The following is a 22,202-nucleotide window of genomic DNA, read 5'->3' as shown; positions in this document are numbered from 1 at the left end:
TCACGTCCAGATGGATGACGTCACTAGTATACCATATATGCCACAATATCGTAACTTAAAAATAAAAATCGACCTGTTTCGGGATTTTTCCTTAAAGTCGCCGGTTTACGAAATAACGAATTTATTCCTTTCATTTGCACCATACTGTCGGTGGAAAATAGTGTCGCGCACGCTTGATTAGCAATTAAAAAACAAAGGAGTTTTGAATATTGTATTGCAAAAAACTCTTCGGGATTTCATCAATCGATGTTTAAAGAAAAGCTACCTACTTTGGCAACATTCAAATTTCCAGTTTTTCACATAGTTTTTGAGGGTTAAAAATGGCCGATTTCGCAATTTTTCAATTTTTAATCGCTTATATGTCAAAAACTGTCATTTTTAGAGAAAAGTCACTAAGAGGAAACAGTAGCGATCAACAGGTAGCGAAAACTCGTTCCAAGATTGCGGCTGTAATTTTGAATATTTTTTTGAGATATTTGGCACACATATAATAAAGAATGACGGTACAGAGCCCAATTTGAAAAATATATTAATATGTGGAAATTACTCTGTAATTAAATACAATGATAAAAAAACGAGCCTGTACCGCCATTAAGAAGAACAAAAAAATACACTTTCTTCAAATAAACTTTTTTTTCCGATGCCTAGATTTTGTGTCATTTTGGAACTAGTAATGAAATAAAAAATTTTAGTAGTACGTTCATATGTACCAACATAACAAAAAAATAGGCTAGTAGAATTGTTCTCTCTTATCGAACCGCAAAACTTATTGTACAGCTTATTGGTCGTTAATGCAAAAAAACCACAAGAAAATAGTTTAAACAAAATAGCTTTAAAAACATAAAAAATAAAAAAATAATATTTTTATTACCCTATCCGCGTATTTATTTTTTTTACAAAAGAAGTACTGTTTAGTCAATTTAAAACCAACGAATAGGTTTAAAACCCTTTATATCATAAGTACAACTTACGTGCTAAGTTAGAATAGTTAAAAAAAATAAAAAAAACAAACGTTTGGGTAAAAACATAGATCATTTACTCATTTTATCCATGGTGATCAGCTCTTGTGACAGATATATCTGTTATTTAAGCCAGTTGTATATGTTATTAAAGAAGATACCAAAAAATTATTTACAAATTATGAAGTAACTGTAAGCTTGACATTTTAAAATTAGTTACAAATATACAGAGTATTCCAGAATACAGTACTGAATCAAAGATGATTTTTTCGATGACTTTTGACACTAGATTTGTATCTGACAGAGAAGCTGAACCTTTAGTAGCTTGTAACGCATATTAATATCTAAAATATCAGTTACAATATTCAAATTACCAAATTATCACCTAAAATTAGTAATGATCTAATCTTTTTAGCTGAATGTTTAAAATAAAAAATATCACAGTAATATTTTTAAAAAACCAAATATTAAAAAGGATATTTATTATACCCACTGTGGTAATTTTCTTGATCCTTTTAAGTGAACATGTATTTATTTTTATTAATACTTGAATTTTGTGAATCATAAGTTGTTATGTCAACACAGTGAGACTTATGTTATGTAAATTATTGCGTGTCCAGAAGAATGTTCATATATTTTTTTATTCGATTTTTTATATGAAAGTACGCATTTTATGCATTATAATAATTATTACTGTTCATTTATTGGGCAAACCATTGTAGAAAAAAAATTTTTTCTACAGATTACATGCATTGATTTTTACATTTCTAGACATAAAAAAGTACTCCTGTTACTCTTAATATTATATGTATCCGTTAAACACTTGACTGACCACTATACGTTTTAAAAGAATACATTGAGAAAATTGCAATTTTTTGTAATTTTCTCTGGCAGAAAGACCAAAAGTAAAACAAAAAAAAATTACAGTGAATTTTGAGTTTTCTACTATACAGTTTGACTGCAGACTTTGCGTGTTATTTTATCAATGAAAAACTGGAGAACTGTCTTCCAGCGAACAAGTTTTTGGGTTGCGGACACTGCCTCTCGGCGGTAAGCTCCTTCCAGTCGGTGATTTGATTTCTCTAAGCTGTATTTGTCGATGTAAATAAGCAATTGGATTAAGTTTATTCTCGCTTCAAATTTAAAGACGCCATTTTCAGAGTGCTTCTTTTCGAATATCTCAAGAGGCAATTCGAATGTTTATAAAAAAAGACTTGCCAGCTTTGAAATGTGGTGTTATCGAAGAATGTGGAACATTTCATGGACACAACACGCAACAAATACGAAAACATTAAGAAAGATGAAAAAAGGAATGAACCCCAACACTATGAAGGAAAAAAAATGGGCTACATGAGCTGGTTATACAAGGGAAAGTGGAAGGAAAAGGGGACAGGAGAGACACGGGAGACAAGATGTCCTTAAAGGATGGGCACACAAAAAGAAGAATAAAAAAATTCTCTGAAAACTTGTATGATATACTCCGTGAGACAAAACGCTACAACCTGATCACCATTTTGTTAAAGGTATTGTTGAGGCAATACGTGAAGTACCCTCAACAATGGGTAACCTGTAACTGTACGGTTACAGAAATATATCTCCATAGGTATCGCTGGTTAAGAGTAGGTATACGATTTTTCAAATGTGATTTAAAGTGTTATCTGCATAAATGGCACACAGAATATTTGCTATGAGAGGTATATGGTTGAAAATACATACAGTACCACGGTTAATAAGTTATGTTCACATATGTAGAGTTCAACACTTACAGTTTATTCCTTGTTGTCGTCGACATCAGAGCTCTGATTGACTCCCATAATCCATTTGCAGAACCATAATACTTGTAAGGCACTCACTAATATGCTAAATAAATTATCGTTGGTAATACTGAACAAAATTGAATAATATGAAGCGGTAAAAAACGATTAGCAAAAAGACCGGCAGATGCGGCCTTTTCAACAAATGGCGAGAGAGTCGATTCAAGAGAGGTGATTACCGTTTGGTAACTTTTGACGATCTGCCGTAGCGGCGAGGGGTCGGAGTTGAAACCGAAAAACGAAAATGCAAGTGTCAACAATAACCTGATATTCCCAGACAAACGTCTACATAAACATTACTTGAGTTTTAAGAAATTAGTAGTACAGGGGCGTAACTAATTATTTTAGTGAGACGTGTATAATATAAAATATTTATTATACAGGTATAATAAACCTTCTTGCCAACAATATACTGATTTGAAGATGATAAAAATATTGGAGTGGGTAGAGAAATAATGACTCTATAATAAGGTCAAAAATTGACATTATATGTATATAGTATTAGACCAACTTAGGGTATGATTCTCACCTTTTTTGCATAAAATTACAGGTACATATTATGGCACTCACGGGATATTTTGCCGTTTTTAATACTAGAGATTTTAGTTATGAATTTTATTGGCTATAAAACATTCCTATTACAATCACTTGAATTTATTTACGTAGCTGCCTCATCAAAGTTACAGCTCTTAAAAAATGTTTCATTAATACTTTGTGTAACACTAGATTTGTTTAGTAATGTGAATGTAAAACAAACCGTCCACTTTTAACATTGATATTTTAATATCTGGTTATTGATGGACACTCTTCTGGATATGCAAACGATATTTTTTTAAGTGTATAGTAAATCAATAAGTGCATAACGAATCGTACAAATTAGTACAAAACCAAAAATTCTTAATGATATCAAGAAAATCTACCTCGTACTTGTCAGTATTGAATCCTCTGACTGATAGATTAATCACATGCTTTAGATACTAAACATTTGTTTATTTATTTATAATTGTTCTCAATAAATTTTAATTTTACAGAATACGTGTCTTTCAATACCTTTTAGTTTATTGTATAGTGAAAGTAAATGCAAAAGATGTCCAAGGTTAAGGTGAAAATTACCAAAAACCCCAATACAGCTGCTTGTTGGCAGAATCTTCTTCTTCTTCTTCTTATAATAGGCCTCTTGGCCTGTTCCTTACCGATTTTGAGCTTGTATGCGTAGCTGTGATGTTGACTGCCAGCTATCTTGCCACCTTTTAAAGGGCCTTTCTATTGGTCTCTTGCCTGTTGCTTCGAATCCCTGGCTATACGGGATATTCTCTCGCTGTCCATTCTCGTCACATGCTGATTCCACTTTCGTCGTCTCTGTCTTCCCCACCGTACTATATCTTGTATGTTACAGATATCTCTTATTCTGTCGTTCGGTATTCTGTCTCTCAGTGTTTTCCCAGTTATTGACCTCAGCGTTTTCATTTCTGATGTTCTCAGTATCCTCTTGGTTTCTGCTGTCACATCTTGTTTCTATCGCGTACGTCATGATCGGTCTTACACATGATTTGTATATGCGTATTTTCCCTTCCAGCCTCATATCTTTGTTTCTCCAGATGACATCCCTCAGACATCCTGACACGTAATTGGCTTTATTTGCTTGCTTTCGGACGCTCTCTTTAACATCTCCATAACTACATATTTCGATTCCCAGATATTGGAATCTCGAGACTGGTTCAATTAGTTCGTTGTTAATTACTAATTTGCTTCTTATGGGTTTCCTTGACCCTACCAGGGATTTTGTCTTGGCTGTTGATATTTTCATGTTGTAGTTCTTCGCCACTGTATTGAAAGTTTGTGCCATTCGCTGTAGGTTATCCTCGTTATCGGAGATTAAGATTGCGTCGTCAGCATAACCGAGGATTTTTATTTGTTTTTCCGCCATCTTATATCCTTTTCCAGTACCTTTAATGTTTTTTATGATTTTGTCCATGACTAAATTAAAAAGCAATGGGCTCAAGCTATCCCCTTGTCCGATTCCCGAGTTGATTTCTACTTCCGATGTTAGTTCATTCTCAACTTTAATTCTGGTTTTGTTCTTCGTATTACTGTCTTTAATTATCCTTATCATCTTGTTGGGCTGATTTTTCTCCTTTAGCAATCTTAGCACATCTTCCAATCTTATACAATCGAAGGCCTTAGTCAGATCTATAAAGCACATAAATGCTTTATAGCTATATTGCAATTTGTCCGGCTATGAATATGGCGTCTATTGTGGACCTATTTTTCCGAAAACCTTGTTGTTCCTCACTAATTGTGTATTCTTCATTTATTTTATTGGCAAGTATTTTTGTTAAAGAGTTGTGCTCAGCAAGGTGATGGTACGCTAGTTGCTAGGGTCTTTGCTGGTTCCTCTCTTGTGTATAGGTATTGTTATATTCGTCCTCCACTGGTCTGGTACACGCTGGCTACATATTATTTCTTGAAAGAGGATCTCTATGTTTTCGATTAAGGTTTCTCCTCCGTATTTCAGGAGTTCATTTGGTATCCCGTCGGGTCCTGGTGCTTTTCTGTTTTTCAATTTACATATTTATGTTATTCCTTATTTCTTCTTTTGTGATTTCTAGTTCTGTGTTTATGTTGAATTCGTCTTCATTTCCTGTTTCTTCCTCTTCTTCAGGTATTATAGTATCTTCCTTCTATATAGGCGGTCCGTTGTTCTGCATCTATTGTATTTAAACTTCTATATTCGTTAATGGGTTTTTTCCTATTTTTTAGTATTTTCCAAACTTTTCTTTGCGCCCCATACAAATCGTGTTCCATTTCTTTGGTAAAGCGTGTCCAATATGCCCTTTTTATATTTCTTATCTTAGAATTGATGTAATTTCTTGTGTCTCTGTATTGTTGGTAATTGTTTGGTGTTTTGTTAGTGCAGTATTGTAGATATGCTTTCCTCTTCTCATACGCTAGATCTCTTATTTCAGTATTGAACCAGGGCTTTGATATTTTTGTTGCATTCAGGTTAATTTTTCTGACCCCTATGCTTTCCTTTGCGGCTTGTAATATATTATATTCTATTTTTGCGCATGTCTCATTTACTTCTTCACCTGTTGTTACTGGGTTTATCTCAAATCTTTGTTCTAAACGTTTTTTATACAGCCATTTTGTGTTTTGGTTCTCTAGAGACTCAATGTTTAGTTTTTCGAAGTACTTGGTAGAATAATAGTTAAAAATGTGAAGAAATAAAGCAAAATTGGTATACGTACTTTAGGAAGTTGGCCCTAAGAGAGGAAGGTCCTTTGGGTTTATTCCAGGAAGAAGAACAACGGATGCCTTGTTTGTTTTGAGACAGTTGATAGAGAAATAAGGCGAAGAGAGAATCGAGCTATTAGCTACATTTTGCATTTGGCTAACGTTGATAAAGAGATCATAAAACTACAAATAAGGAAACTATTGGCCTTCGTTGAGACCATGAGACAATGTCTTACGTCCAAGCGCCAGAAATTAGAGTCGCTCCTGAACTAAGAAATTACTCATTGTGTCAGTTAACATAATATAGTAATGTTAAAAAAAGATGTCAAGATTGAAAAGATGTCATCTTCACAAAATTTTAGATTACAGATCCAGAAATTTCCTACAAAACTGTTGTTAATCAGATCACAAAATATATTTTTAGGACTTACATAGAATCATCTTAACGACGTTCTACACCTTCGGCAAAGAATTAAGGATTTGCATGAAATTTTAGTATGTTATAGTTTACTTCAAAAAAGTAAGACTTGATTTTTTAAAAATTGTTTTACCGTGCCGTTTAATTACTATTAAGGGTCAAAGTTAAGTTTTAACATGAGCTCTTATGGGAATTCTTAAAAAGTTAATAACTTTTGACCCAAATTTACGATTTTTAATTATTTGTGCTTAAATTAAAGGTTTTTTGTAAGGAATAACATTAAAAAATGAGGATTGTTTACCGTACCATTTATTTTTAATTTATTTATTATAATTAATTCCGTAATTTATTCCGTAATTTATTATAATTTATTTTTATAAAGTATTCAATACTGAAACATATGATTTGAGTATTCTGCTATAAATGCATTGTTACCAACTTTCGCTTGCATATAAGTTTCCCCCTTTCCTCTTAGAGGCATACCCCGCAACGAAGGTGTAGAACGTCGTTAAGGTGTTATAGGAATTAAAAAAAATCAAAAACATTAATTTTTTATTTCCACATTATCCATTCATTATATAATTTTAGTATGAATAATTGTTGAGTATTAACATAACTTTGGCACAATTTTATGATTTCTACGACATAAAACAACAATTTTTTCACATTTTAACAATTAAAATTAAGCAACAAATACATAGATATTTAAATATGTAAAGTCCAGCAAATGTTGATAATTTAAATTCTCGCAAATCATAAGAATTATATGTACATATTGGGCAGAATATTATTCACCAGCAAGCATGGATATCTGTCCTCTATCTCTAAAAGTCTGTATTCGTTCACATTACATGTTTCGTCTTTTTAAGAACTCCTAAGGTAGTGCCAGAAACAAAGACAACGAAATAGGCAGAGTACTTTCTACTTGACAGAGCAGTATTGATGTGCATCCGTACTATTTTTCCTAGTTACACAGCCATGAGATTCTTCGCCTTCCTATATTTGTCTTTTTCCTTTATAATCGCATGGCCTTTTTTTGTTACATCTTTGCCCATGATAGGTATATACAGGATTCTGCTATGTATCCACAATTCGAGTGGTTCCAGTTTCTGAGTAGTCACCGCATGAAAGGGCCACGTTTCCATTCAATGGAATAGAGACGGGGAAATATGACGTGAAATATTGAAATTTTTCGTTTAAGTTATTCAGTATATCACTCATTCTTTTGGTTCCAGTTAATAGAAGCATAATTGATTCATTTTACTGGACTATACAGAACTTTAATACCCTATATGGTCAATATTTTCGTTAGTATACTGCACAAACACATAACAATAATACATTTTAATGATAATCAAAATACGTAGTATAATATTTTTTGTAACATATTTGTTTAACAATTGACTTTGAGTAAGCACATGCAGCTAAGATCAAGCAGTTTATGTAGCTGTGAACCAATATTTTTTTCTCTTCCATCTATAGCATTATTGTTATGTTTATAGTTACAACTGTTGAAACTACAACACAAAATCTAACAATTAATTAATTCATCCACCGAAGATATAACACATAATTACCATAATTAGTTCAGTAAACTTCACACAATTTTTTAATATAATGTACAGACTCTCAGTTCTTTCGTACAAAACAAATTATTATGCAATATATTCATGATAATATTGAAGTTTTAGGGGACACTTTAGAAATATCACATTCACGTAATTAAGCTGGAAAATATTAGTCCCCATACCCTTGATTTATAGCGTACAACTTGCTTTTTCCCCACTTAAAGTTGTCATAGTTTGTGTAATAGATTATCCAATAAAATAAGTTGAAGAAACCAAAGGAAGCAGGAAAGATGATTCTCGATATTCTATCTATTAAAGAGACGCTATTGACATGTCTTCCATGCTGAGCACCTAAAAATGAATTCAATATAAATATGCATATTTTATTTATAAAAATATGTTTTTTAAGAAAATACAATAGTCCAAAACACGTTTAAACCCTTCTAGTTACTTTTATAACGTATACAAGAGTTCTTTGTCAGCAATGTAATAAAATTCGTCAACAAGATCAATCAAAGCCAAATCTTTTATTGCTATCTAAAGCACTATCTACCTAAGAAAATGAAATTTTTTGAAGCACTTTTAATGTAGTTAATTTTAAACCTAACAAAACGGTAATAATAGTATCATAACAATTCACAATTACAACAATTAAAATGAAACGAGCGGTTCGTATTTATATACGACTTTATTTATTTATACAAGTTTACTTTACGAATTCTAACTTATAACTGAACACTCAACTGCTCCTAATAATTCGCGTCCTTATATATTGAATACAAAAATACCAGATATGTTCTTAAACGTTCCGGAAAAACGGAACCGCCCATCCCTAGTAATCTGTAGCCTTGACCGCCGAACATTCACCAGAAATCCTTTCCTCGCTTGTTCGCTGCGTCATTTTTTTCATATGTTTCCGTAAATGTATGGCTGTCGAGACGGAACCTGTTACTTGCGGTCGCTAATTCGTCACAGTATAATAGTGATAATAGTATATGAGCATTTGTAAGAACAAACTTAACATATTTATGAAAAAATAATAACATAGTCGATAAGATTAATGTAGAATGAATACAAAATTTTTCTAGGCATTTATGTCTATTATTTTTGATGGATGTGTATATCTGTTGGTTACAACATAATCTATTATAGATCTTTGTCCAAGGGTTTTATTGAATGTATGCACCTATATCTCGCACCCCGACTTCATTAGTGCCATAACCTTAAGATCGCAAACTTTGTAACCCTTACAAAGGTTATTGGCTAGCTCAGCCTGGCGTAGGTCCTGTGCTGTGCAACAATGACTCACTTTTTCAATGATCTAAGGGAGGTTAACCAATAAAATTCAAAGGTTTCACATATTCATTTATTGACCCTAGTAAATCAATCAAATACACATTATTGCTATTAAAAATACTGAATAAAAGGAAATTGAAGTTTATTAACAAAAGAAAGTTATTGTCAAGGAAACTAGTTTGTTCAGTAGCACTTTGCAAACACCTGACTGCAAGAGGCCTACTTATCTTTTGCGTCTGCCGAGGGATCTCCGTTGCCGTCCTCAGGTTTTGGAGGGACTTCAGCTCCACGTAGCCTCTGTTAAATGGAGGAGGAGGTGTTCGGATGCAGGCCCTTATCGTAGTTACATGGGCACCGGTGCAGAACGGCGGCTAGATGGTACTTAATTCATGCAGCATGCTATAATAGGCTCTCCCCAGCGACTAAGAAAAAAAAACAGTGCGTATTACTAGGGGTATAATAGCACACGAGATCCACGTTTGGCAAGAAGACCCAGTTCGCGAATAAGTAGACCATCCTACCAAAGTCAAACGGTCGCAACTAATACCACTGTAAAAATTGTAACTAAAACTGAATAAAATTAACGATAGCAATAAGTGTAAAAAAATAAAGTTAATAAAAAAAACTCAAGCATTGCTAAGGATCGCTCGCTAAAATATTTGCCGAAAAGCATAAGGTAAATTATAATTAAGAAAATACTCACCCCAAATAAGTTGGGAAAAACTTATTGTTGTAAATAATATTATTTCATGGGTTTTGCTTGCTTCAAGTTTTATTCAAAAGAGAACAAATTATATGAAAACACTCATTTTTAAGTGGTTAGCATATTGGAGAAAAACTAGTACTGACGAATATTATTTGATGCTAGTTAATTACAATAAATAGTTCAAGTTTTAGAAAATTATTATTTGAAGTACGTTAAAGGAATAGGACATGAGCTAGAACAATTGAAGTGCTGAACTTAATTTTTGAATAGCGAATGGGAACTTAATTTGAATGGAAAGACTACAGAATGAAATGTTAACTAAAATGAAAAGGCTTGGAACGAAAATTAACTCAAATGTCAAAGAAACAAAGTAAAGAGAAAATCTATATATGAGAAGTAAAACACAAAGGAAGACAATAGGATAAATTATAGAAAGGAGTTGCCAATGCCAAAGTTGAAGTTTTACTTAGGTAAGTAATTTTTGTTGGCTAACAAATACATTTATTACATGTTAGGGTAATATTTAAAAATGAACGATACTTAGCACACAACCAATCTCGACCACAGCGTAACGCAAACTATCTTGTGACGCTCTTGTTAAGGCTGAGAGGGCCAAAACCGGAAATGGTAATAACGACACAGGCGCACTATGCAGATTCTAAGATAACTAAAGTATATGAAATTATTCCACCATGAAGGCAACGCATAAAGAGATGCCATAGGCCAAAAAACAGATTTTCCACGTTTTTAGGGTTAGGGCACTAGTGAAGTCGGGGTGCGATCTGTATTGGTCTTCATGGTCAAAAATGTGTTGTTTATTCAAACTTATTTTATTGACCAAAATAGTTAAAAAAAAGTTCGTTATTCATACAGAAATTTATCATTTGACACTTACTAAAAGTTTTCGCTTTTAAATAACATACCTTTTAAGGCTGCAGCTTCCCTTTGCCTCTGTCGTCTAAACTGGTCATCTCCTGTAAGACAGTATATGAACTGTTTCCATTTGGGCAACTTATTTTCAGTTTGAGTTGTCCTCTCCAATGTCGAAGGATGAGAATGAAGCAAACAAGTTCCTCGGTCTCGGTTTCTAAGATTCTAAAAATTTTAAATATTTTCGTTTTAAAATAAACCTAATTTTCAGAAATTCAATGCACCAACTATGATTATTAATAATGAATCGTGAGCGCTAAAGCGTTTATAGCGAATAATTTTTTAATTGTATACTCAAGTTAATATTGACTATGTATAGTGCAGGTGTATCTATATAGTATACATAGGTATATATACTATTATATGTATAGTATATTAACAGCATGATGAGAGCGTTGGAGTAAAGTCGTATAGATTATAGGTACTAAAAACTGATAGTGTAGGTACTCGTAACTCCAACTGAAACTGAACATACACAATAATGCAATTATGACCGTCCGACTACACAAAGATACCAAATCTACAAAAATCAAAAAAGGAATTAGACAGGGAGACACGTTATCTTCCAAATTATTTACGGCAGTACTGGAACATGCTTTCAAACAATTGGAGTGGGAAGCCAAAGGAATAAATGTCGAAGGCGAAAGGCTCTTCTACCTACGATTCGCAGACGACATAGTTCTTATAACAGACAACTTAGAAGAAATTAGAACTATGCTTATTGAGTTAGATGCCGCCTGTAAAAAAGTTTGTTTAAACATAAATTTTTGAAAGACACAATACATGACAAACCTGGTACCAAGTGAAAATCCAAAAGTCAACGAAATAGCATTGGTCCATAAATATAAATACTTGGGGCATGAAATCCAAAGTGCCAGGGACAATCAAAATGCCGAACGTGGGACATCTTTAAGAGCAACATGCCAAATTATCTGAAAAAGAAGACGTTCGACCAATGTGTGCTTCCAGTCATAACTTACAGCACCGAAACATTATCGTTAACCCAGGCCTCAGCAACAAAACTTAGAGTGGCCCAGAGAAGAATGGAACGGTCACTACTTGGACTGACTCTCAGAGACAGGGTTAGAAAAAAGGAAGTCAGAAGAAGGACATGCGTCACAGATACCATAGAGCGAATAGCATGGCGGAAGTGGAATTGGGCAGGCCATGTAGTCAGAGTGAAGGACGGGAGGTGGACCCAAAAAATTACAGTGTGACACATGACGTCAAAATAGTTGCTGGGTAAAGGTTGCAAAAAATCCAAGACCGACAGAACTGGAAGAAATTAGGGGAGGCATATGTTCAACTTTCCATCCATCCATGGATGAAACTTAGGCATGTGTACGAATACAAAACCACCGGACACTCTTTTTCCAAATTTCCCAACTTTGTTTAACCTGGCACTGGAGTATGCGGTTAGGCAAATGCAAACTGGACGAGGAAACTTACTGACCAACCGAACGGTTCAAGTGGCCGCTTATGCCGATGATATTAATATTATGAGTATGAGTAGAATATCAATAGGAGCACATGAAACATACGCAGTGTTAAAAACGCTAACAAAAAGGCTAGGTCTGGAAATTAACACAGAAAAAACAAAAATAATGATACAGACGAGAAGAAATATAGTCCCACAAAACATTATACATGGAGATGACATTGAAACGGTTGGAAAGTTTACATACCTGGGAGTAGAACTATATACCGACGGATCAGAAGATGGAAAAATACGAAAGAGAATAACGCAGGCAAACAGAACTTATTTTGCCCTCTCCCATATATTTCGGTCTAAAAATGTTAACCGAAATACAAAGATGAAAATCTATAAAACCGTAATTCGACCAATAGCATGCTATGGCAGTGAAGCATGGGTCCTGAAAGAAACATCCAAAAACAAGCTCGACACATTCGAAAGGAAAGTACTGAGGAGAATACTAGGACCTGTGGGGGAAAACGGAATCTTCAGAAGCCGATACATCAACGAGCTTTATCAACTTTATAAGGAAACACCCCTGTCCTGAAGTCCTGACACATGAAGTCTGACTTCATTAGAATACAAAGATTGCAATGGGCCTGACATGTGACAAGAACGGAAGAGGATAGGCTACCAAAAAGAGCACTGAATGCTAGAATGCAGGGAAAGAGACCGGTTGGAAAGCCAAGAAAGCGCTGGGAAGACACAGTAAACAGCGACGCACAAGCCCTTTTAGGAGTACGTGTATGGAGAAGAGCAGCCACAGACAAGCAAGGGCGGAGGCAAAAAATAAAGGAGGCCAAGGCTCAATTTGGGTTGTAGTGCCGTAGAAGAAGATATGTTCGACTTTGGATGCAGAAGGCTGGATGATGATGATGATAGTACAGGCGACTATTTATAATTATTAGCTAATTCTACCAGCAAAACCATTCTCTTACACGATATGTAGAACAAAATATACAATTCCTTTGACTTGCTGAACCATCCATGTGGGTTGAATTGATCTCTGGTTCAATCTCCCCAATGATCTCCTCTTCAGACTCAGAACAATCTTCCCATTCCTCCTCATCAACAGCTATTTCACCGCTTCCCACTTTGGTAAAGTAATGGACGCTTGCAAATTCAAGCAAAGTAGCGATACAGTAGAAAAAGCTGGTGAAGAGGAACCAATCTAGTGCTGTTGCATAACTGAAAATAAGGGGTTATAAAAATCTGCTAAGTATTCAAAAAGAGTATATTTACAAGACTTCATTAAATTTACAATTGAAGCCCTTGGCGTGAAAAGGGTACAAGCCACAAAACTATAAAAATCGATATTTTCTATTTAAATGATTCGGGAATAAGGGTACTAGCCATACAAAATTTATTTTGACGATTCTCTAACAGATAGCGCTAGTGTGGTGAAGTGTCATTTTTACAATTTCTGCAGCACATCGGTAATTTTCAAGAAAAGGTTACAAGCCACCATCATGAGTGAACCACGTGGCGGATGTTCTCGTGATTTTTATCAGTTTTCAAGTGATTCAAGTGAAAAAAGTAACAGTGATTGGGACTCAGATGATAGCAAAAAAGACAAGGATTATGTTGAAAGTGAAAATGAAGATAGTTCATCGCCCTCCGAGCAGCAACAGGTACGTTTTTTAGGTTTTGTGGCATACACCCTTTTACTGTAATTTTTGTGGATATATTTTTGCAAGTCATGTGGCTTATTTTGTGGCATGTATCCTTTTTCTGATTTTTTATATCTATTTTAGTGTTTGTGACATGATGTGATGTTTTATAAAGTTTATGATGCTACACATGCGTAACCAGTAAAACTATTAAGATATTTTTTACCATTCAAAATATGTTTATAATACCAACTGCCATTAACAACGCATTTTTTTTTTTCAGGAAACCCCAAGAAAAATGAGCCGTGACGAACTTCCTACCCCTGAAAAAGTAGGTGGCGAAGGAAAAATGTAGATAAATACACTTTAAGAAAGATGCGCCGAAATCTTGGTTCATCCTATACAAGCAAGGAAGGTAAAAATGTTTCAGCGAGAGTCTTGGGTCCGCCTTGTGGATGCAAAAAAAACTGTAGGATGTTGCTTCAAGGTACAGAAAACCAAATTTTTGACGGATTTTGGAATATTGCAGATTATAACAAACAGAACTTATACTTATTTCATAGCATGAAGCGGCAAGCTAAAAAACGTTCATATCCTAAGAAAACAAAGAAAGTTGAGTCTTCCCGAAATTTTAGTTTTTATTACTTTGTGAAAGTCAATGGTTTTGATGTGAAAGTATGCAAAAAATAATTTATGTCCATCCATGGTTTGACTTCTCCAAAGCGCTTATAACTGCAGCAGAAACAAATGGTTGCAGGTTTACCAACAACTAAATCAGATATAAGAGGAAAATTCTTGGAGCGTCATAATAAAATATCGGAAGAGGCGTGCCAGTCGGCTCGGGATCATATTAATAGCATTCCAAAATACATTAATCATTATAGCAGAAAAAAAACCCTCATAAAACATACATTGATCATGATCTAAATATATCCTCTTTATATCACGAGTATTACAAACCTTGGTGTGCTGAAAGAAATCTATTACCCATTAGTCAAGATAAATTATAGAAGGATATTTTGTTCAGAATTTAACATAGGTTTCAAGATACCTCGAAGCGATACCTGTAAAATATGTGATGAACTAGAGCTAAAGATTGAGAATTCCAAAGAAAATGAAGATACTTTGAAGAAATTGAAGACAGAGAAGGAGTTGCATTTAAGGCGTTAGATACGTTAAAAAATGAGATAGGCATGTTAGCTTCAAAAGATACATAAGTGTTCCCATTTGACTTTAAGCAAGCACTTCCTGTGCCCTCTTTAACAACTGGTACAGCTTTTTATTTGAGGAAGACATGGTGTATAATTTGGGAATTCATGACTGCGTCAATAACAAGGGCTATATGTATATGTGGTCTGAGAATAATGGGAAAAGAGGTAGTGATGAGATTGCAAGTATTCTCTTGAAACACTTTAAAGAACAAAAACACCTCCCCGAAAACCTAATCGTTTATACGGACAACTGCGGAGGACAGAACAAAAACTGGGTCTTGATTGGGTTGTGGAAGCAGTTGGTCACAGAGGCTGTATTTGAATCCATAGAACATAGGTTTTTAGTAGTTGGACATACACATCTTCCGTCAGACAGGGATTTTGCTATTATAGAGAAATATAAGAAGAAAATGAAGGTGGTATATGAACCAGTAGATTGGTATGAGGCAGTAAAAAAGTGTAATGTGAACAATCCATTTCACGTGACAGTACTAAAGAGAGAAGACTTCTTATCCTTTAAAGTGTTGGAGGAGAATCTAAGTAAAAAAAAGTTTACAGATGACAAAAAAACGTCGCGTTCAGCAAAATTATCATCTTCAGATTAGAAAATGAAAACCCGAACATACTCAAAATAAAACATTATTTAAATGAAAGTTTTAAGAACGTGAATATTGGGAAAAAGGAATGAGAAGAATATCTTTGACAGAATGTCTCAAACAGAAATATTTGGATCCAATAAAACTGAACCAAAAAAAAAAGATAAATAATTTGTCGCTTTTACTTCCTTATATTCCTGAAGTCAATCACCAATTTTATAAGGAAATTGGCGCTAAAAATTGTGTTCGCCAAGAAGAAACATTAGAGGCCACACAACCAATAGAAGTCGAATATTTGGACGAAGATTTACCGTTAAGTGATGAGGACTAATGTTTATGTATTCGTTTTGTTTTAAGTGTTTCGTTTATTCTTTCATGTAAAAGGGTACAAGCCACATTTTTTTGTAAATAAATCATTAAAAAAAACTTGTGATTTTTTTAAGTTATTATTATTGCTAAAATATTAGGCAAACTTCTTTACCTATTGTACCAAAATTCAATTAAATTTTGTATTGAAATTGGATTTCCTGGATTTAAAATGAGTTTCTAAAGGGGATTTCTCAAAACTAATTGTATGTGGCATATAACCTTTTCACGCCAAGGGCTTCAATTGTACAGAAGTACATATTTGAAACCGGGTAGGTCAGTCAGATAGCTAATGAAGGAGAGGGGAAGTCAGTTCAACGCGTTAGTGCAAAAAGTATAAAAAAAATGCATTGTGCACGATCAGTGTTTTTGCCACATTGCCAGATAAAATCGTCAAATAGTTGTTTAGTTGAAATATGAAACAGAAACAAATAAAAAACCGAAAATGCTTTAAAACCGATTAATCTAACAACGTCGCGTAACCAAAGTTTTCGATCGATCTGACCTTGGCAGTTTCAGATATGTCTGTCGACTTATTATACTCACGACACTTTTGGTAAATCAGTTCTTGAATCCAAACTTATGGTAGACAGGGTAAGCACTGTTGTGATTCCTAGTCCTACTCTGTCGCTAGTTGCTTCCCTATGTATCCAGAAAGACACCCATGATAAAACTACGATTAAGATACATGGTAGATATACTTGAATAAGAAAATAACCAGCATGGCGCTGCAGATTAAAAGCAACTTCAAGAATGGAAACTGCTCCTACAAAGAGAAAATTGAGAAGATTATGAGAATTATCTTTTGTTAATACATATTATGTTAAAATACCTATTAATTATTTATTTAGTAGCATCATGCTTAGTATAACCACGTATAGTTTTATTAACTGGTCTTCTAAAAAGTTTACTTTAACTTTTCCCCATTCCTTGAACCCTTGTCAGGGTTTGGTGACACTCTAAATACTATTAGATTGCTGTCTCTATTGATTGTGCGATCCTATGCCAGATGGAAGGCTTTATGTAGGGATTTTCCCACCAGAGACTTCATTTGGTGTGCCCTTCTACCTTTGCTTCTACTACCAATCCAGTTCCATAGTCTCCGCTCTTCTGGCTATGTGGCCGAAGTAATTTAGATATGCTCGGCTTACTTTTTTTAATAGTCTGTCTTTTATATTAAGCTCTTCTAGAATTGACAAGTTGGTGTTGTATTCTATTAAGGACACGCATATAATTCTTCTGTAGACCCACATTTTAAAGGCTTCGACCTTATTTCTATCGTTTTTGAGAGTTCATGTTTCAGCTTCGTATGTAGCAATGGACAAAATAAGGACATTGACCAACCTGTGGAACTGAAGCAAAAGATTCACTCGCTCATTTTCTAACTAACACGGTGCTAACCCACGTATCCTTCGATTCTGTCTTATCCAATTTTGGTGTTGAAACCACTTGGGATATTCTGTGTTGTTGTGAGTACTTCTTGTAGACTGGCACAAAACTATTCTATTTTTTGTTTCTCTTTTATATGCTGAGAGTGCAAATGCTTGAATGAAACGTTCACTATGAAGATGGTTTCACGTCGCCTGCCTGATTGCGATGTCACAAACCAAGATGTGATGGCAACCAACGAATATGTGAGATTAATACAGCTCTAGTACCGCAACTTCATATTATCTAATCTGATGTTACATCACTTTCACTCCCCTTAATTAATAATAATAAAAGTTCTTTTCCTATCAATAAAAATATGTTAATAAATTATGGGAATTTACCTTCTCTCTTGCTTATATTTACATTTCTATAATGAAAACTAATCAAATCAAACTGGGATAATGTCATTCCAGGAACAAAGCTGACACTTTCGTCATTTTGCCACGTATATACCAAGTCCTTGGTAGTATATGCAACTAAAATAAATCATTTATTTATATAAGACTATAAATATTTGAAAACTTGAAAACTACTTACAGCTACCAAAGATTAGCGGACAAGATTGCCGATCCATTGGAAAATTTCTTAGTTCCATTGGGCACTTCGCTTTAATAGTTAATCTGTAAGAATATAAAAGTTGAGGAAAATTTATAATTGTAAAGAAATATCTGAAACTACGAAGGTCACTCAGGTAGCAAATCAAGGAGAGGAAACTTCAGTTAAACGTGGTGGTGAGAATCTGTTGATAACGGGTCACCTTGTCGCAGGCCTCTATTGGTGATAAAGCTATCCGAAACCCGTCCTTCTATCATAACTTTACTTTTAGTGTCACTAAGTATGCATTTAGTCAATCTTACTATTTTTGGTGAAAATTCAAAATATTCTAGTGTTTCATATACTTTACTTCTTTTTATGGTATCGTATGCTTGTTTAAAATCAATAAATAACATATTTAATGCTAGGTTGAATTCATATGAGCTAGATAAAATTTGTTTCATTGCAAAAATTTGGTCTATTACCGATCTTTGTGCTCTAAAACCCGCTTGATATTCACCTAGACAATTTTCCACTTTTGTTTTAATTTTATTTCTAATTAATATGGCCAGAATCTTATATACTGTATCTTGTAGAGCTATTCCCCTGTAACTTCTACAATCTGTAACGTCTCCTTTTTTATGTACAGGACATAGGATAGCTTCTTTCCACTGATTGGGTATATTTTCTTTGATCCACACTTCGCATATTAACTCGGTGATTTCTTCTTGAAGCCCTTCGCCACCATCTTTTAAAAACTCTGCAATGATACCGTTTTCTCCCGGTGCTTTGTTGTTTTTTAAGTTTTCTATGATATCTATAATTTCTTCCTTGGTAGGTACTTCTTCATTCACATTTGGGTCTCTTTCTTCTTCATGCGGTAGTTGCATTTGCTCTATTTCGTCTTGATCGTCTGTGCATAATATATTCTGGAAATAATTGGCCCATCTTCTTAATTTTTCATCTATTCCACCTATCAGATTTCCCTCTTCATCTTTATATCTTGATGCGGTTTTGTACTGGGTTCGGTCGCGTTTTATTTCTTGGTAGAAATTCCTGACTTGTTTATTTAAAAAATCTTCTTCAATTCGGTCTAATTTCTGCTCTAGATTTAACCGTTTCTTTCTTCTACAGATCTTCTTTGCTTCCCGTCTTTTTTCAGCATAGGCTTGTTTACTTTCTTCATTATTTCTCATTATGCTGTTTATTCTGGCTTTATTTCGCTCCCTAATTGCTTTCTTACAATCTTCATCGTACCAGTCTGTTTGTTTACTTTGTCTTTTTCTTAGTAATACTAAGTCGGCTGCCTCTTGAATGTTTCCCCTTAGCTGTACCCATCTGCTTTCTATATCATCTACTGTTGTCTGGCTTTCTATTTTCTGTTCAATTTTCTGCTTGAATTTTTTCTTAACCTCTTCATTCTGAAGTAGTGCACCGTTATATCTTTTCATTTTTGTGCAACTAGTCTTAGTGATTGTGGGAATTATTTGCTCCATTTTGACTTTGACCAAAAAGTGATCAGAATTTGCATCTGCACCTCTATAACTTCGGCTATCTTGTATGGCTCTTGCATGTTTGGCTTCTATTAGCAAATGATCTATTTGATTTACTGTTTGTCCATCTGGTGATATCCAAGTACCTTTATGGATTTCTTTGTGGTCGAAATAAGTGCTCATAATTCGCATATTGTGTTCGAAAGCAAATTCTATTACTCTTTTTCCATTCAGGTTACTTTCCCTGTGTTTACTTTTCCCCCCTGTTATTTGTTTGTATACGTCCTCTCTGCCAATCTTGGCATTGAAATCTCCTACAATTATTTTTGTGTCGTATGATGGTATTTGGTAGAACAGATGCTCTAACTGTTCATAAAAGCTATCTTTAACATCTTCTTCTGTATTTTCCGTTGGTGCATGTACATTTATAAGGGATTCAGCATGCTGTGTCTCTGGTAATTTTACGCTGATTAATCTGAAATTTTGAGAGTGTATTCTTGAGATTATGCACTTTTATTTAAATTAAACAAAAAAATTAAATATGTCAAACCATACCCCCACCCCCCACTTAAAATATATGGTGTACGAAATGAGTGGTTTTGCGACATTGTCAGATAAAATCGTCGAATAGTTGTTTATTTAGTGTATTTTTATTGTCCAGCTACTCTGCCTTGCAAGTGGATACTGACTACTTAAAAGTATAATTGCAATGAGTAACCAAGCCCAAGGGGTTAGCGAGGGATAACTTTGAAATTTGTATAAGTAAGTAGGTAAAACCAGACCTTTTTAATATTTACTACCAGCTTTCAATGGTTTAAAACATCTTTTGAATACTCTATACCCGGGATTTCTTGGTAATTTTCTCGGTAAAGTTAATTGGTAGGTTTTATGAAAGTAGAAATTGTTTGCTACCAGTACTCCAGGCTGTGGGTGAAAAATAGGTCGATTTCAGGATATAATTCAGGAATTTTTGAAACCTATCAGGTGTTGTAAAGAACTGTAAACTTCTACTAAAATGTGACCAACAATATTGTGAGCTTTTTTTTATTGCGATTTTCATTTGTTAAATTTGCAATTTTTAAAGATTTTTAATTTTGCAGCTTAGGATATTGATTCTAGAAAAAAACTTTTTAATAGAAAGTTGTAGTAAATTAAAAGACCTACAATTTAAGCTATGGTAAGTTTAATTTCGTTTATTGGTTATTGCAAAACAGCCTGCGAAAGGTCCAAAATGGCCGTTTTTACAATTGCGTTATTTACTGTACAAATAATTTTTTTAATTTTTTAAAGCTTTAAAATGAAGATCTTTCAATTCCAAACATAAAAAAAATTGTAAGGTCGGATTAACGAATTTGTTGCTTAGATATTATAAATTGTTTATCCCAAGAGGTCAAATGTCGAAGGCTATACCTTTAAAAAAAAAGTCGTAGAGAGTTGGTGAAACATCCAATCTCCTTCTAAAGAGTTATATTTTCATATTCTGATGTAAATAAATGCGTAAAACACGAAACGAAGATTTATAAAAAAATAGAAATTTTCTACAACCAGCTGAATCCGAGATAATTGTTTCTTTTTTCTTAAATCGTAGTGCCTTTATTTATAACAATTAGGAAATTATTTTACAGTCATTGACTAAAGAAAGACTTATATTATCTTAAAATAAAAATTATTATAAAATATAGTTACATTTAATTATTAAAAATTATTTTTAAAATCGGTGCTTTTGCGAGCGGCCGAATTTTGCAAATCGCCCGGCTCGTTCAAATCCACGCGCTCGGAAAATTTTTACGTAACTTGTATTAAATTTTGACCGAAAACAATTTAATAATATTACCATTATAATATACAGTCTATTTACCACTGTATTTGTTTTTCTTGATAAACTTTTATATGTGAAATCTCATTTCTGAAGAAATAATATTGCAAAAATGATACATATATATGAAATATATAACTATATTTTTAATTTTTTCATTGTTATATAAATATAATAATAATAATGTTACTTCTTATTATACAATATAAAACTTTTTCTTCTTGTAGTGACTATCCGTTTTGGATGTTGGCGACCATCATGGCAATCTGAACTTGCACACTAAATCAGTACTGCTGCTCTAAAAAGATTTGTAGTTGTTGTGTTGAACGACGTACGTAAATTTTCTAGCAAGGTAATCTTTCGCCTTCCTGGTTCTCAGTTTCCAAATGGGGTTTGCCAAATTGCCATGATGGTCGCCAACATCCAAAACGGATAGTCACTACAAGAAGAAAAAGTTTTATATTGTATAATAAGAAGTAACATTATTATTATTATATTTATATAACAATGAAAAAATTAAAAATATAGTTACTTATATATTTCACATAAATGTATCATTTTTGTAATATTATTTCTTCAGAAATGAGATTTCACGTATAAAAGTTTATCAAGAGAAACAAATACAGTGGTAAATAGACTGTATATTATAATGGTAATATTATTAAATTGTTTTCGGTCAAAATTTAATACAAGTTACGTAAAAATTTTCCGAGCGCGCGGATTTGAAGCGAGTCGGGCGATTTGCA

The 22,202-nt window shown here is 33.7% G+C and overlaps 1 protein-coding gene across 1 annotated transcript in view; it reads right to left on the bottom strand.

The window, feature by feature from the left end:
* Positions 1-7,050: 7,050 nt before the first annotated feature.
* The window catches only part of LOC114329716 (gamma-aminobutyric acid receptor alpha-like), a 125,262-nt gene continuing 110,110 nt past the window's right edge, over positions 7,051-22,202 (bottom strand). The window contains exons 5-10 of the mRNA XM_028278898.2: positions 18,151-18,233; positions 17,955-18,089; positions 16,729-16,948; positions 13,338-13,587; positions 10,919-11,090; positions 7,051-8,344 (exon numbers count right to left, since the gene is read on the bottom strand). Coding sequence (XP_028134699.1) covers positions 8,163-8,344; positions 10,919-11,090; positions 13,338-13,587; positions 16,729-16,948; positions 17,955-18,089; positions 18,151-18,233 — 1,042 coding nt within the window. The 3' untranslated portion in view covers positions 7,051-8,162. The remainder of the gene's footprint in view (positions 8,345-10,918; positions 11,091-13,337; positions 13,588-16,728; positions 16,949-17,954; positions 18,090-18,150; positions 18,234-22,202) is intronic.

Source organism: Diabrotica virgifera, chromosome 5, assembly GCF_917563875.1.
Source record: "Diabrotica virgifera virgifera chromosome 5, PGI_DIABVI_V3a".
NCBI lineage: Eukaryota > Metazoa > Arthropoda > Insecta > Coleoptera > Chrysomelidae > Diabrotica > Diabrotica virgifera.
The sequence above is the reverse complement of the archived record's forward strand: the minus strand, read 5'-3'. Positions and strand labels throughout refer to the sequence as shown.